We start from the raw sequence: 17147 nt of genomic DNA, 5'->3' as shown, positions 1-17147 counted from the left end.
CTGGTCATAGTTGTGGCCTATGCCAGCCTACTGGTCATAGTTGTGGCCTATGCCAGCCTACTGGTCATGGTTGTGGCCTATGCCAGCCTACTGGTCATAGTTGTGGCCTATGCCAGCCTACTGATCATAGTTGTGGCCTATGCCAGCCTACTGGTCATAGTTATTGTCTATGCCAGCCTACTGGTCATAGTTGAGGCCTATGCCAGCCTACTGGTCATAGTTATTGTCTATGCCAGCCTACTGGTCATAGTTATTGTCTATGCCAGCCTACTGGTCATAGTTGTGGCCTATGCCAGCCTACTGGTCATGGTTGTGGCCTATGCCAGCCTACTGGTCATAGTTGTGGCCTATGCCAGCCTACTGGTCATAGTTGTGGCCTATGCCATCCTACTGGTCATAGTTATTGTTTATGCCAGCCTACTGGTCATAGTTGAGGCCTATGCCAGCCTACTGGTCATAGTTGAGGCCTATGCCAGCCTACTGGTCATAGTTATTGTCTATGCCAGCCTACTGGTCATAGCTGAGGCCTATGCCAGCCTACTGGTCATAGTTATGGCTTATGCCAGTCTACTGGTCATAGTTGTGGCCTATACCAGCCTACTGGCATAGGTCCTGAGGACCCTTATCTTCAGAGAAAAGAATAAACTTGCTTCAGGTAAAACTCTAGGTTCTCCCTGAAACTGTTTGAATATTTTCTTCTCCTACCATCCCTTATATTATATATTCTATGTGAACTTTATTTAAAGACAAAATACATTGGCAAAAATACACTGTGGAATAGAACAACATAAATAACATCTCAGAGCAACATCTCGAATACTTCGTCCAGCATCCAGGCGGGGGGCCGCGTGTCCAGAATGCTGCAGGCATTTCCTCTCTGGATCGCAACACTGAGTCTATGAAAGAGGAAGCTGGCTGCTCTGTGATCCTTAGTTTCTGTGACGAGCTTTTCACCCAGCTCTTTGAGGAACTTTAGAGCACACTTGCCCCATGCTCTAGGGTCTGCAACCTTACTGGGATGAAGTTATAGCAAGGGGAAGAGCCTTCATATTTACGGATCTTCAGTGTCTCCCTCTAGCTTGTGGCTGTAAGCCCTTCAGCTTCAGATTATGGCGAGTAGGTGTCTGCCACAGTGACAGAATGGCTAAAACTTGCGATTTTGGCATAAATAGCAGTGCTCTTCTTACCGAATATGGAAAGCAAAAATTTTTGTATGTAATAATTTTGCGAAGATCATTCTGAACGTAAAGTTAAAAATATATTTCATTGTGTTTGTTTATTATTAAAACTATTGTAAACTTATTTTAAATATATTTAGATGGATAAGGCTAATTTAAGTTGCGCTTGTTATAATAAGGTTAGGTAAGTTTTCTAAGGTTCTTTTGGTACAAAATTACTAATTTTTACATTAACATATACGAAAAAATATATCTTTAAACATATATGAGAGACTTTAGAAAGGACTTCATTAGCTATCTTCTACATCTCCGCCACGATACCCGTTTCTAGTGAAATATTAAACTAAGTATTCAGTGACTAACTAAGTTCCATTATTCAGTATCTTTTGCAGTGATATATTGAACTCATGTCAGCTGTGCTAAAACGTCTTGGTAATATAACTTATTATTCTTTACTAATTTTGGGTCACTGATTAAGTTTAAAATGATGATTAAAACTGCGTAATGTCTGGTGAGGAAGAAGAATGTATACTGAGCAAGGGAAAGGCTTTTGATTCATTTTTTTCAATGCGCAATTGTATAATCGGTTGTTATTATGCATATTGTCGTTTTCAACACTTTAAACCATAATGTGAAAAACGTCTTTCTTCAAAGCACAAAATATTCAAATTTAAATCCCAGCCTAATCGTTTATAGGAGGCTCGGGTAATTTTTTAAGTATCCACTGAAAGCGCTTATTATGGCCTGGTAATTAATTTTGCTTTATCTGGTATACTCGTCTGCTGAGGTGATATGGATGAGGACAGTGTCACACACTGTGGTAGTGGCTGTCAGAAAAAACTGCCAGTTTGTTGGATGCAGAACATAGAGACAGGATGCTTAAAATACTGTTTTCTGTCATTCCTTGTGGCACTTATATCATCTCAGTTTGATCCAATTGTATATCTTCTAGTCTAAGACTGAATACATTTTTATATATCTCCATCACTGGAGAAATGAGCAGAGATCACAATTCAGGCAGCATCCGAATTGCAGCATCCTCCTTCCTTCACAGTGGAGACTCTGTACTTTACACATCTACACATAAAATCTGTTAAGCAGTTTCCCTGAACCCCTTCCCAAAGGTTGCAATGCTTTCACTTCGATATATTACATTTACATATACCTGCTAGATGTTTCAGCCCTTAGAACTCAAAACCTTCACCATCTCTCTTGTTGCTATTGTTCTTATATAGGGACGTGGTAACGAGAGTAGACGCAGCCCTGCCAGTAGAGAAATTCATTCTTGAGCAATTAGTTGCTTCAGCAAATAATTTAAGGGATTCCTAGAGATGAGCTTCAAGGAAATGTTATAAAAGTTAATGTAATTGCATGTTTTCACAATCCATTAAGAGCTTAGTAAATTTTCTTCCTGCTTGGTAAACAACCACTAAATTAAGAAAACAGATAAATTAATTCAGAATGCAAACAAACAGTAAAGAAATTACTCTGCAGATCATAAAGGACCAAACAAGTGTTATTGTACCAGAGTCAGAAATAAAAGAAGCCAGGTTACTAGGATCCCATGGTAGAAAAAGTGTTATGCTTAGATTCCACTCACATGACAGGAAAAAAGACTTAATTATTGCATCTATTAAAGTAAAGAAAGAGGTATACATAAACGAGTGTCTTACCAAAAAACGTAAGAACCTCCTGTATAGAGTCAGAAAACTTAAGCGAGAGAATAATGACACAATACACCAATGCTTCACACGGGATGGGAAAATTCTAGTTAGGAAAACAAATGTAGGTCAACTGTACACAATCACGAACGAGAATGATCTATCACGATTTCTCAGGGATACTAATCTTGCAGAGAACAACTAAACAATGTCCAACCTAAAAGCCTACGTAGTGTAGTGTACGTTTTGCTCCATTATTGTTCAAATTTCATTGTACAATCTCTTAGTAATTAAATAATCAACTACCTCATTTTGTGATTTTACTAGTAAGCATTAGTATTGTTCGCTTAAACATTAGCTGAATTGATACTTTCTCTGTCCATATTACTACCTAATATTTTTTAAATACTATCAATTGATATTACTTACTAAAATTAATAAATATCTTTTTTACTATAATTTCAATTTACTCTTAACATTTTTGACATTTAATAACCATTACTTGTCTAATTACCTTAACCTGTTTTAATACCACATTTACTATCCTAGATTACTCTTAATTACCTTGTACTGCCATATAACCTCAAGTATAACTACCAGTGCAATATTAAATGAAATAAACATTACTTTTTCACTTTTTTGTAATCATTATTACTTACTAAAAATTTTATTAAACACCATATTTACTACCAGTCAATTTTACTTTTGTAGATTAAACATTATTTTATACTTCCCATAACATTTTGTAGCCAAATTTTCAAGTTTTTATATTCAACCCCAACCTTTATATTATCCCTTGTACCTGTGTACCTGTCTGCCCTCTTACTATCATATTATAACCAAGACATTACCACTGTTATTTTTTTACTATCATTCTTTTGGTACTTTAATTGTGAATTTTATTTTGTCAATTTAAATCTAGTTATAATCTTGATCTTGTCAACAACCTATACCAGACTCTAGTGCAATTGCAAGTACCATTTCAATTTGTATTTTTATATTATAAGTTTATATTATAATTCCTACCATCTGTAGATTTAACTTTGCTTACCATTACTTAATTTTAGTCCCTTATATATTTTCTCCTTTATTTTAGCTTTATATAACTATCCTAGTTTATATATTCACAATTGTTAAAATAATCAAGGTGCTATTCTTAGGTGCTAAAGTAGAATAAGTTCACAATTTTGCCATTATATTCCAAAGCTCATTTATTTGATTACCACTTTATTGTTCACCACAACCTATATTAGTCCCTTTTATAATATAATTTTATACTATAATTCTAACTTTAAAAAATTACCTTTATAGTACTACCTACTACCATATTCCCAAGCTCCACTATTTGATCATCACTTTATTTGTATTAGTCCCTTAGCTCACTATTTTACATTTGTTAAATAATCTAGGTGCTATTTTTTTAGCTTAAGACTATTTACTTTGTTTTATACTTAATTCAAACTATAGATTCACTACAAATCTTATGATTACAAGCATTGATCCTGATACCAACCTCTTATCTAATGACTTAAATGAATCAAACAGTTACTGTAATTACTACACTGCAGAGCAATCAAAGGCACTTCTCAGTGCCAACAACAACATAACTATCTTTAACTACAATATCAGATCTTTAAGCAAGCATTACGATGACCTCATAGCATTACTAAATTCCTTACATGCCAATATGTCCATCATTACACTAACTGAAACCTGGCTAAAGCCTGATAGTACAGATGTCTATTCCATTCCTGGATACACAGCCATACACAACTGTAGGCCAGACCAACAAGGGGGTGGCACAGCCATATACTACTCAGACCAACTACAATGTATCACTAATACTTGCACAAGGGATGAACATGGGGAATATATAATAGCTAAATTCAAATCCAAGTACCTACAAAAACCTCTCACATTGATAAACATCTACAGAGTTCCACAGTCAAACATTAGCCAATTTAGTCAAAATCTAGGAAGTATGATAACTGATGCACGCATGAACAAAGATCACTTACTACTCTCAGGTGACTTCAATATAAATCTCCTGCAAGACCAGGACCCACACGTTACTGAATTCACAAACACAATGAATAACTGTATGTTACTACCAACAGTAACAAAACCTACAAGAGTTACAGAGACTAGTGTTTCCCTACTTGACCACATCTGGACCAACACCATATCCCCTTTAAAATCAGGCATAATTACAGATAATACCACAGACCACTACCCTACTTTCCTCATAACAACTCTTGGTAAACTACCCCAAGACACTACTAAAGTCACCTTCAGACTTCACAATGAGGCAGCCATTAATAACTTCACAACAGCAATAGCAAACATCGATTGGCACACTGAGCTAGAAACCTATACAGATATTGACGAATGTATTAATAATTTTCTAAAAAAGACCCAATACCTCTATAACAAGCACTGCCCTAAAAAAACTAAACAGATGACAGCAAAGAGACTGAACAGTCCCTGGCTAACACCCAGCATTCTCAAATCCATAAATACAAAACACCAATATGAAAAACAGTACAGAATGGGTCACATAACCAGAGACCAAACAAAACGTTACTCGTCAATCCTAACCAGCCTGATAAGAAGGGCAAAAAAATTGTATTATGAGAACAGATTATCCAACTTACGAGGTGATATAAAAAAGACCTGGAAAACCCTATCAGAAATTCTGGGAACAAAAAAGATATCACGAAATAGCGAAATAAAATTAGCAAAATCAGATGAACCCCAACTCCCACCAACAGAAACAGCAAACAGACTCAATGATTTCTTCTCCACTATAGGACAAAACCTTGCCAATAAAATCCCAAGCTCAGATACCCCACCAAATGACTACCTCACCGGCAACTACCCGAACACTCTGTTCCTAGCTCCGACTAACCCATATGAAGTCTCCCTTATTATCAACGCACTAAAAAACAAGGCAGGAGATTTAAATACCTTACCACCCTTTATATACAAAAAAGTGTCACAAGTGCTATCACCAATCATTGCAACACTCTTTAACAAATCCATTGAATCCTCCACCTTCCCTACAGTACTCAAAATAGCAAGGGTCACCCCGATCCACAAAGGAGGAGACCAAACAGAGTTGAATAACTATAGGCCAATATCCAACTTACACCCTCTCTCAAAAATCTTTGAAAAATTAATTCATAAACGAATCTACTCCTACCTTATCTCCCAAAACATACTCAACCCCTGCCAATTTGGATTCAGGCCTAATAAAAATACTAATGATGCTATTATACACATGCTAGAACATATATACACTGCAATAGAGAAAAAAGAAGTCCCACTGGGGATCTTCATTGACTTACGTAAAGCTTTTGATACAGTTGACCATGACTTGCTCCACGTAAAATTGTCACACTATGGTATAAGAGGGCACTCCCTCAACTACCTCAAGTCATACCTCAGCAACAGAAGCCAATATGTGTACGCAAATGGGGCAAACTCTTCTGCGCAACCAATTACAGTTGGTGTCCCACAGGGAAGTGTCCTTGGCCCTCTTCTCTTTCTCCTATACATAAATGACCTTCCAAATGCTTCGCAATTACTCAAACCCACACTATTTGCAGATGACACTACATACGTATTCTCTCACCCGAGCCCAGTCACGCTAGCCAATACTGTAAATACCGAATTACAGAAAATATCTACCTGGATGAGGACTAACAAACTTACACTAAACATTGACAAAACCTACTTCATTCAGTTTGGTAACAGAGCTACAGATGTCCCTCTTAACATAATGATAAACGGATCACCTATCACAAAACTAACAGAGGGAAAATTCTTAGGAATCCACCTTGATAATAGACTCAAATTTCATACACATATACAACACATCTCTAAGAAAATTTCCAAGACTGTAGGCATACTATCGAAGATACGGTACTATGTTCCACAGTCAGCCCTCCTGGCCCTATATCACTCTCTTATTTACCCCTATCTCACCTATGGAATTTGTGCATGGGGCTCAACAACAATTAACCATCTCAGACCACTAATTACTCAACAAAAGGCTGCAGTTAGAATGATAACAAATTCTCACTACAGGCAGCACATTCCACCAATATTCAATACACTAAACCTACTCACCATACAAAACATCCATACTTATTACTGCACCTATTACATACATAGAACACTTAACTCTGATATTAACCCTCCCCTCAAACATCTCCTTGCCAACCTCAACAGAACACATGACCATAACACAAGGCACAGATCACTCTTTGATGTTCCTCGTGTCCATCTCACACTATGCAAAAACTCAATGCACATAAAAGGCCCTAAAATCTGGAATTCATTACCTGTAAATATAAAAGAAACACTATCTGATTATAAATTCAAGTCTCTTCTCAAAGATCACTTACTCACCCAAAACCAAATAAATACTGAATAACTGAACCTTATAAATTGTATATCTTAAATGTTTCTCACAATTATATCATATAAATGTTAAACCTAAAACCGAATCTAACTTTATTATTTTTTAAATACACTACCTAACAGAATCACTACCTAACTGAATGCAACAATATGACCTGTCTTTGTAATACTCACTTGTGCTTTATAGTAATCTGTTTACATTAATGTTTTATCACTGATTTCATCATTGCTTAGTTAATCTTAAGTTAATTTTAAGCCAGCCCGTAATGCTATGCATAGTATAAGTGGCTTTGGCATACTGCTCTTACCTGTATTTTTTTGTACCTCTGTATGTGTGCACAAATTGAAAATAAATAAATAAATAAATAAATAAATTCTCTTTCAATGTCAAAATTAAGTAGATTACTGCAATATTTAAGAAAATATTGCCATACAAACTTTTAACTAAAATATCTAAGATTGTCTGTCAAGATTTAGATTTCACATCAGCTGCAGGAATAACGACCCCAGTGTGCAAGAGGTTTCAGTGTAAAGTGGAAGGTGACTGAGGCTCCAGGCTTAACATCACTTCCAGGAACATAAGCCCAGTGAATATCAGGTTTCAGTACGCAACGACGGATGTCTCCTTTATGTGGCTCAGGATTAGATTCTCCTAGCAGTATAATGTAATCCTGATACAAGCTGAGGATCCTCCTCAGTGTGTGTAATTAACTCTGTTACCAAGGATTTAAAAGGTTATAGAAACAGAAGTTTTAGTTATTATTTATTCTGAGACGATATTCCATGAACAAAGATGAACAAACGTTCTTTCTGAAGTGTCCATGTTGTCTCATGCCACTGAGAAATACAACAGCCTCCACTTGCTCTAGTGGAATAGAAGATCTCTGATAACTATACCACTTTGTATGAAGCTTCAGTAGCAGGTAGATAGAGTCTGGTTATTACACCACTGGGTATGATGCCTCAGTGGCAATACCACAGTTGTTGCTCCTGCCGCGGGCCATCTTGATGTAGCCAGACTCTCCCCAGCTGGTGCCCCAGGAGTTCTTGACCAACCAGTAGTCTGAGCCAGACTCAGTACCATAACCCACTACGAGTACAGCGTGGTCAAGGCTGGTGGATGAACACGAGGATTCATAGTACACACCTGTGGTGGAACAACTACACATTAGTACCCCAGCACACACCTGTTGTGGAACAACTGCACTTTAGTACCCCAGTACTCACCTGTGGTGGAACAGCTATACTGCCACTACTATACTTAGGTTAAATTTTATAAGTATTTTTTAAGTAAATTTAGTAAAACTTCAATATTTTCCGTTTAATTCCCCCCAAAAATTCTGATTTGTGTGTATATGGCCTCGTAGATGGGCATAATATCAAGCTATGGTGGGTCCAACAGGTGGGTATAGAGCTTAGGTGGGTAGAGGAGAGTATAGCGATAAGGTGGGTATAGTAGTTGAGTATATTGTTTAAGTGGGTATAAAGTTAAAGTGTGTATAATAGGTGAGCATACCATTATGGAGGGTATAATTGGTGAGTATAGCATAAAGGTGGGTATAATTGGTATGTGCCCAGCTATTGTAGGTAAAATAATATCACTTACCACTGTAATAGAGCTGGAAGGAGTATTTAGAGGCATCAATGGCCACAGAGATGGGACCCACTGAGGCCGTAGCAGACAATAGAGAGCTCTCACTGCCTTGTGGAATGTCAACATAGTTCCTCAGTGTAGCAGCAACACTGTTGGAGTTGTAACGGCAGCTCATGTCCTACAACAGTAATGACAACAGTAAACAGTCACGTCACATCTTTAATACTTCTTTAATACACATAATAATTGATGCAGAATCATCAACACTTGTCAGAGTTAAATAACACTTATATATTCATTAACCCACAAAGAATATTGCTTAAATACTTCAGCCTCCATACGAGGTCTTATTCAGCATTATATCTACTGAAAAGTAAAGGGATGGCAGGGTAGGGGTAGGCCTAGGAAAGGATGGAGGGAGGGGGTGAAGGAAGTTTTGTGTGCGAGGGGCTTGGACTTCCAGCAAGCATGCGTGAACGTATTTGATAGGAGTGAATGGAGACAAATGGTTTTTAATAATTGACGTGCTGTTGGAGTGTGAGCAAAGTAACATTTATGAAGGGATTCAGGGAAACAGTCAGGCCGGACTTGAGTCCTGGAGATGGGAAATACAGTGCCTGCACTCTGAAGGAGGGGTGTTAATGTTGCAGTTTTATAACTGTAACATAAGAACATAAGAAAGGAGGAACACTGCAGGAGGCCTGCTGGCCCATACTAGGCAGGTCCTTTACAATTCATCCCACTAACAAAACATTTGCCCAACCCAATTTTCAATGCCACCCAAGAAATAAGCTCTGATGTGAAAGTCCCACTCAAATCCAACCCCTCCCACTCATGTACTTATCCAACCTAGATTTGAAACTACCCAAAGTCCCAGCCTCAATAACCCAACTAGGTAGACTGTTCCACTCATCAACTACCCTATTTCCAAACCAATACTTTCCTATGTCCTTTCTAAATCTAAACTTATCTAATTTAAATCCATTACTGCGCGTTCTCTCTTGGAGAGACATCCTCAAGACCTTATTAATATCCCCTTTATTAATACCTATCTTCCACTTATACACTTCGATCAGGTCTCCCCTCATTCTTCGTCTAACAAGTGAATGTAACTTAAGAGTCTTCAATCTTTCTTCATAAGGAAGATTTCTAATGCTATGTATTAATTTAGTCATCCTACGCTGAATGTTTTCTAACGAATTTATGTCCATTTTGTAATACGGAGACCAGAACTGAGCTGCATAATCAAGGTGAGGCCTTACTAATGATGTATAAAGCTGCAGTATGACCTCTGGACTTCTGTTGCTTACACTTCTTGATATAAATCCCAGTAATCTATTTGCCTTATTACGTACGCTTAGGCATTGCTGTCTTGGTTTAAGGTTGCTGCTCACCATAACCCCCAAGTCCTTTTCGCAATCTGTATGGCTAAGTTCTACATCATTTAATTTATAAGTACTAGGGTTATGGGCACTCCCAAGCTTCAGAACCTTGCATTTATCTACATTGAACTGCATCTGCCACTTTTCTGACCAAGAATAGAGTTTGTTTAAATCCTCCTGAAGTTCCCTAACATCTACGTTTGAATCAATTATCCTACCTATCTTTGTGTCATCGGCGAATTTGCTCATATCACTAGTAATTCCCTCATCAAGATCATTGATATATATTATAAACAACAACGGGCCCAAGACTGATCCCTGTGGAACGCCACTTGTTACAGATCCCCACTCGGATTTAACCCCATTTATGGACACTCTCTGCTTCCTGTCAGTGAGCCATGACTCGATCCACGAGAGCACTTTTCCCCCAATGCCATGAGCTGCCACTTTCTTTAACAGTCTATGGTGCGGAACTCTATCAAAAGCCTTACTAAAATCTAAGTAAATAATATCAAATTCTTTATTGTGGTCAACAGCCTCAAAAGCTTTACTGAAGAAAGTTAATAAATTAGTTAGACAAGACCGGCCTCTTGTGAATCCATGCTGAGTATCATTTATCAAGCTATGCTTATCGAGATGGCTTCTTATAATCTCAGCTATAATTGACTCTAGTAATTTGCCTACAATTGAGGTCAGGCTTATTGGGCGGTAATTTGACGGTAACGACTTGTCCCCTGTTTTATAAATAGGAGTTACATTAGCCATCTTCCACATATCAGACACTACACCTGTTTGAAGAGATAAATTAAAAATATTAGTTAATGGTTCACAGAGTTCCATTTTGCATTCCTTAAAAACTCTTGAAAAAACCTCATCAGGACCCGGCGACTTATTTTGCTTCAGTCTGTCTATCTGCCTCACAACCATCTCACTAGTGACTGTGATGTTACATAATTTATCTTCTTCTAGCCCACTGTAAAAATTAATTACTGGAATATTGTTAGTGTCTTCCTGTGTAAAAACTGAGAGAAAATAATTATTCAAAATCAAGCACATTTCATTCTCATTGTCAGTAAGGTGCCCATAGTTATTTTTAAGGGGACCTATCTTATTTCTAACTTTTGTTCTATAGACCTGGAAAAAACTTTTTGGGTTAGTTTTAGAATCCCTAGCAACTTTAATTTCATAGTCCCTTTTAGCTTTTCTTATCCCCTTTTTAATGTCCCTCTTAATGTCAATATACTGATTCATAAGATGACCCTCACCTCTTTTGATACGCCTATAAATTCCTTTCTTATGCCCTAGTAGATATTTGAGCCTATTCATCCATTTTGGGTCATTTCTATTTGATCTAATTTCTTTATATGGGATAAACGCTCTTTGAGCAGCATGTATAGTGTTCAGAAAACTGTCATATTGATAGCTCTCTTCGTTACCCCAGTCAACAGATGATAAGTGTTCTCTAAGCCCATCGTAATCTGCTAAGCGAAAATCTGGGACTGTTACTGAGTTATCGCTACTATCGTACTTCCATTCAATGCTAAATGTAATTGATTTGTGGTCGCTAGCACCCAGTTCCTCTGAAATTTCTAAATTATTAACAAGGGATTCATTGTTTGCCATAACTAAGTCAAGCAGGTTATTTCCCCTTGTAGGTTCTGTCACAAACTGCTTCAAAAAACAATCCTGAAATACTTCTAAGAAGTCGTACGATTCTAAATTCCCAGTCAAGAAATTCCAATCAACATGACTAAAGTTAAAGTCTCCTAGAATTACTACATTATCGTGCCTTGTGGCCTTAACAATTTCCTCCCGTAGTAGTTTCCCTTGGTCCCTATCTAAGTTAGGGGGACGGTATATCACTCCTAAAATCAGTTTTTCATGCCCCTCTGAAAATTCTATCCAAACAGACTCTGTATGTGTTACTTCAGACTTAATACCCGTTTTTATGCAACAGTTCAAGCGATCTCGGACATACAATGCCACCCCACCCCCCCTCCCAATACTTCTATCTTCTTGGAACAATTTAAAACCCTGAATATGACATTCCGCAGGCATGTCCCGACTTTTTGAATTAAACCACGTCTCAGTTAAGGCAAATACATCAATGTTACCTACACTAGCAACTAATCTCAACTCGTCCATCTTATTCCTAGCACTACGGCAATTAGCATAATAAACATTGAAAGACTCTCCTTTCTCTTTACCCTTCCTGCTCATTTCTATTTTTCTACTAAACCTATTACTGTCCTTATCACCCAAGGTCCCTGGCTTTTCAATATCTATCTCGTTCTTATTATTACTAGTTCCCCTAGAACTCGTAATATTACTACACTGGGACTTCACTGTTTTCCTGCCAAAACCCATACCACTAACTATTCCTAGTTTAAAGTCCTAACTGCTCCCTCCACTGCAGTTGCCAGTGCTCCCACCCCAAACCTAGATAAGTGAACCCCATCCCTAGCATACATGTCATTTCTGCCATAGAAGAGGTCCCAGTTGTCAATGAATGTTACCGCATTTTCCTTACAGTATTTGTCCAGCCAGCAATTGACACCAATTGCCCTGGACAACCATTCACTTCCAACTCCCCTCCTTGGCAAAATACCACATATGAGAGGGTTCCCACCCTTACTTCTTATTATTTCTATTGTAGTGTAAGCACACTTCTGGCATGACAGTAATGGAGTGAATGATGATTTTTTTTCCTTTTTCGGGCCGCCCTACCTTGGTGGGAAGCGGCCATGTGTTAATAAAAATAATACAAAAAAAAAAAAACTACTGAAAAGGGCCCTACTTGAAATATTTTCTTTCCTTAATTTCACAATTATATTAAAATAAATGGTAGAAAAACGAGTGCTTGTGAAACTGAGAGTAGAAATATTTCCATGCATTTTGAAGAAGCTTTAAGTCCCTTACGGGTTTTGTGCTTCCCAATTATTAAAATAATAATTTATCCAAATTCAACATTATATTACAGGTCTGAATGTTAGTGTATATACCAGGTACTTACCACAGCATAGTACGGGTATGAAGCTTCGGTCTGGGAGCCATAGTCGTAGATGTACTCAAAGGCCATATCTACCCAGCCACCATTACAGCCTTGGTTGTAGTAGATACCATTGGCACAGTCTACCAGTTGCTGCTCGGAGAGACTGATGAGCTTACCGGTAGAGAAGAAGTGCTGAGCTTCCAGTGAACCAGTCTGTAACAGTAGACCGTAATTAGTGCATTATTTAGTGAACCAATCTGCAAAAATAGAGTGTGGTTATGGTATTATATACCCCGTGATGTGGGTGGTAGTCACTACATACCCATGGCGTGGGCAGTAGTCTCCACATAGGGGCTCTGGTGGCCTGGTGGTTAACGCTCTCGCTTCACACGGTGAGGGTCCGGGTTCGATTCCCAGCCGGAGTAGAAACATTGGACGTGTTTCTTTCCACCAGTTGTCTATGTTCCCCATCAGTAAAATGGCTACCTGGGTGTTAGTCGACTGGTGTGGGTCGCATCCTGGGACACTGACCTAAGGAGTCCTGGTCACAGACCGGGCCGCGGGGGCGTTGATCCCCGGAACTCTCTCCAGGTAATACATAGAGTGACAGGAAACAGTACCAACTTAGGGACTGGTATACCAATTTTTTTTTTTTTGACCGAGTTGGTTTATTTTCGATATACGTTAAATTAAGATGTACACATCTTCGACGAAGTTTCTATAAGATCGCCCAACAAACAAATGAAAAACAAATATTTACTGAAAATAAAATATGGCAGCAAGACGGCACATGCTGGCACTGCTAAAAGATTTTTGGGCACCCAACTGATAAAAAAAAAGTCTAATCCATTTTTTTAATGGCCAAAAATAATGTAATATACGTTATCTTCATCCCCCTCCCCGAAACAAAATACAGTTAGTAAGTTTTATTTTTTTTTTAAATATCTGCCTATTACCCCCAGACAAAAATATTTTGGATATTTCAAAAATTTGTTCATCAGCTTGTCAAATATTCATTATTTTTTGTTGGCTGTGAAAATCCTTTCAATCCAGTATTAATGGCACACACACTCGAGTATCTGGGAAAAAACAAATCGAGACACTCACGCTAATTTTGAGGCTTTACATACGATATGAGTGATCTTATGTAGTTACCCCTATAAGACAGTTTTGTCTAGTGGCACTAACTCAGAGACCAAAGAAAACGTAATATAAATCTCTTTGTGAATACGCTGTCTATATGCTGAACCTCGACCGCTCCGCATGATATGTCTTTTTGTTAATAATTTGGCCGTCTTTATTATGCTTCTATGTTACTTATCTTGTATATAATATAACTTTAGAATAAATGTAATGGGTAGATAAACTTTATTATTAATAATAATGCAGTTATGCAACATTTTAATTAAAGTGCCGTTATTCACACCTCAGTGCCTCATGTTGACTCATCAATTACTGATACTCCTTATAGCAAATGGTTATAGCTATGACTATAATTTTTAAAGGGGAGGACCGGTAAGCCAGCGGAAGGCCTCGGTCAGATGATCAAAAGCTACAGAGGCGGGTCATCATCTAAGACAAGCGAATCTTACCTAACCTAACCTCATTTCTAATGACCTTTGTATAGATGTCAAATAGTGATTACATATACTAGAAAGATTTATACACAAAATAAAAAATTCTCAAAAAAAATGAAAATTTACTTCATGTTAAGACATGTATTACGTGTTGTGTCATCACAAGAAATGTTGTAATGACTATAATTCTATGTATAAACATTGAACTACCATCAGATTTAAACCAAATTATTGCCAGATTTTTAAACTATATTCTGTTATATAAACTCATTTCTCGTTTTTCTTCGCTGTTTGTTCGATTTATCGATTATTTTCCTGCTCCACACGCGTCAACTGTCCCTTAAATGAGAGGTAAAATTAGTACCAACATATAGTGAGAGGTAAAATTAGTACCAACATATAGTGAGAGGTAAAATTAGTACCAACATATAGTGAGAGGTAAAATTAGTACCAACATATAGTGAGAGGTAACATTAGTATCAACATATAGTGAGAGGTAACATTAGTACCAACATATAGTGAGAGGTAACATTAGTATCAACATATAGTGAGAGGTAACATTAGTACCAACATATAATGAGAGGTAACATTAGTACCAACATATAGTGAGAGGTAACATTAGTACCAACATATAGTGAGAGGTAACATTAGTACCAACATATAGTGAGAGGTAACATTAGTACCAACATATAATGAGAGGTAACATTAGTACCAACATATAGTGAGAGGTAACATTAGTACCAACATATAGTGAGAGGTAACATTAGTACCAACATATAGTGAGAGGTAACATTAGTACCAACATATAGTGAGAGGTAACATTAGTACCAACATATAGTGAGAGGTAACATTAGTACCAACATATAGTGAGAGGTAACATTAGTACCAACATATAATGAGAGGTAACATTAGTACCAACATATAGTGAGAGGTAACATTAGTACCAACATATAGTGAGAGGTAACATTAGTACCAACATATAGTGAGAGGTAACATTAGTACCAACATATAGTGAGAGGTAACATTAGTACCAACATATAGTGAGAGGTAACATTAGTACCAACATATAGTTAGAGGTAACATTAGTACCAACATATAGTGAGAGGTAACATTAGTACCAACATATAGTGAGAGGTAACATTAGTACCAACATATAGTGAGAGGTAACATTAGTACCAACATATAGTGAGAGGTAACATTAGTACCAACATAGAGTGATGGGTAATATAGTGAACCACTTACAGCAGAGAAGGACCAGCATGAACCGCACTGTCCCTGGTCCTTGACACCGGTCACAGCGCCAGAGGTACGCCAGTCAACAGTCGCTGCCTTTGGTGCGTCGACATCAAGGTCGAACTCTTTGGCATGAGCACCTCCACGTTGACCACTCTTGTATGTGTTCATCATGGCGTTGAACTCCTCGTTAGTCTGTCATTGTAACAAATGTATTAACGCATCTTATACCTGTGTATAATATTATATATCTTATGTATAACAAAGTTATATAAAAATATTTTAATTTTTTTGGATGGAAAATGAACTTACGTTTGACACCACGAAGAAAAATATAGGAAATATCTCTTCCCACAATATATCGTTCATAAATGAACTTTTGTAGTAAAATGATCAACGATATTTTGTGGAAATAATGGCAAGTTCTGTGTATATTGTTCATATCAATATTACAGCTATGTATTGATTGTGTTTTTGATGTTCAGATATGTGAAAAATACATGTGTATATCCTTGGTAATATCCTGCAATTGTTTTGCTTATAAACACAGTAGCGGGACTAACCAGATCACCGTACTTGCCATGTCATTGTACATATCAGGTCAGAGTACTTATTAAGTCACTGTACTTACCAGGTCACCAAACTTGTTCATTGCCAGTGTGAAGGTCACCTCTCCCCTCTCGTGCTTGGCATTGTGGTCCTTCACCAGTTGCAAGTTATGGTCGAACACGCTTCTGCGGTAATTCTCTTCTTCAGCGTCAACATACTTGCGTTCATGAATAGCCTGTGGCGAGAAATATACTTATACCGTTGTACCATACTATAAGGTATACCATTATGAGCACATATCCCCAGAAACATGTAAACATTACCTTTCTACCCTAACATGATAAAGTTACTCTTCTAAGTTAAAGTAATCAAGATTTTACCTTAAATTCTTCCCAGGTAGGGTGGGCAGCAGCCAGAGCCAAGCCACACAGCAGCAACACAACCTTCATCTGAAGACACAGAAACTGCCTTAATAAAAGTCATTTGAATAATGAGCCACGAACATGATTAAAAAGGGATCGTTCCTGTCTAATTTACTTACTTTCTTGAGTACAAG

The 17147-nt window shown here is 37.5% G+C and overlaps 1 protein-coding gene across 1 annotated transcript; it reads right to left on the bottom strand.

Moving 5' to 3' along the window:
- Nucleotides 1-8014: 8014 nt before the first annotated feature.
- On the bottom strand, nucleotides 8015-17129 carry LOC138851743 (digestive cysteine proteinase 1-like). The gene is made up of 6 exons (XM_070081169.1): nucleotides 16972-17129; nucleotides 16674-16826; nucleotides 16052-16237; nucleotides 13254-13445; nucleotides 8871-9036; nucleotides 8015-8411 (listed from the first exon to the last, which is right to left on the bottom strand). The coding sequence occupies exons 1-6, from the start codon at nucleotides 17038-17040 to the stop codon at nucleotides 8206-8208; spliced, it is 972 nt and encodes a 323-aa protein (XP_069937270.1). The 5' UTR covers nucleotides 17041-17129; the 3' UTR covers nucleotides 8015-8205.
- Nucleotides 17130-17147: the final 18 nt, after the last annotated feature.

This window comes from Cherax quadricarinatus, unplaced genomic scaffold (assembly GCF_038502225.1).
Source record: "Cherax quadricarinatus isolate ZL_2023a unplaced genomic scaffold, ASM3850222v1 Contig1880, whole genome shotgun sequence".
In the NCBI taxonomy this organism is placed as follows: domain Eukaryota; kingdom Metazoa; phylum Arthropoda; class Malacostraca; order Decapoda; family Parastacidae; genus Cherax; species Cherax quadricarinatus.
The sequence above is the reverse complement of the archived record's forward strand: the minus strand, read 5'-3'. Positions and strand labels throughout refer to the sequence as shown.

What these genes read in the sequence shown, in the direction of transcription:
- LOC138851743 (XM_070081169.1), bottom strand. Translation starts at nt 17,040, where the DNA reads ATGAAGGTTGTGTTGCTGCTGTGTGGCTTGGCTCTGGCTGCTGCCCAC. An exon ending in CTACCTGGGAAGAATTTAAG is followed by an intron (nt 16,827 to 16,971) that starts GTAAAATCTTGA and finishes TTCTCGCCACAG; the next exon opens with GCTATTCATGAACGCAAGTA. An exon ending in CATGCTGGTCCTTCTCTGCT is followed by an intron (nt 13,446 to 16,051) that starts GTAAGTGGTTCA and finishes CTACTGTTACAG; the next exon opens with ACTGGTTCACTGGAAGCTCA.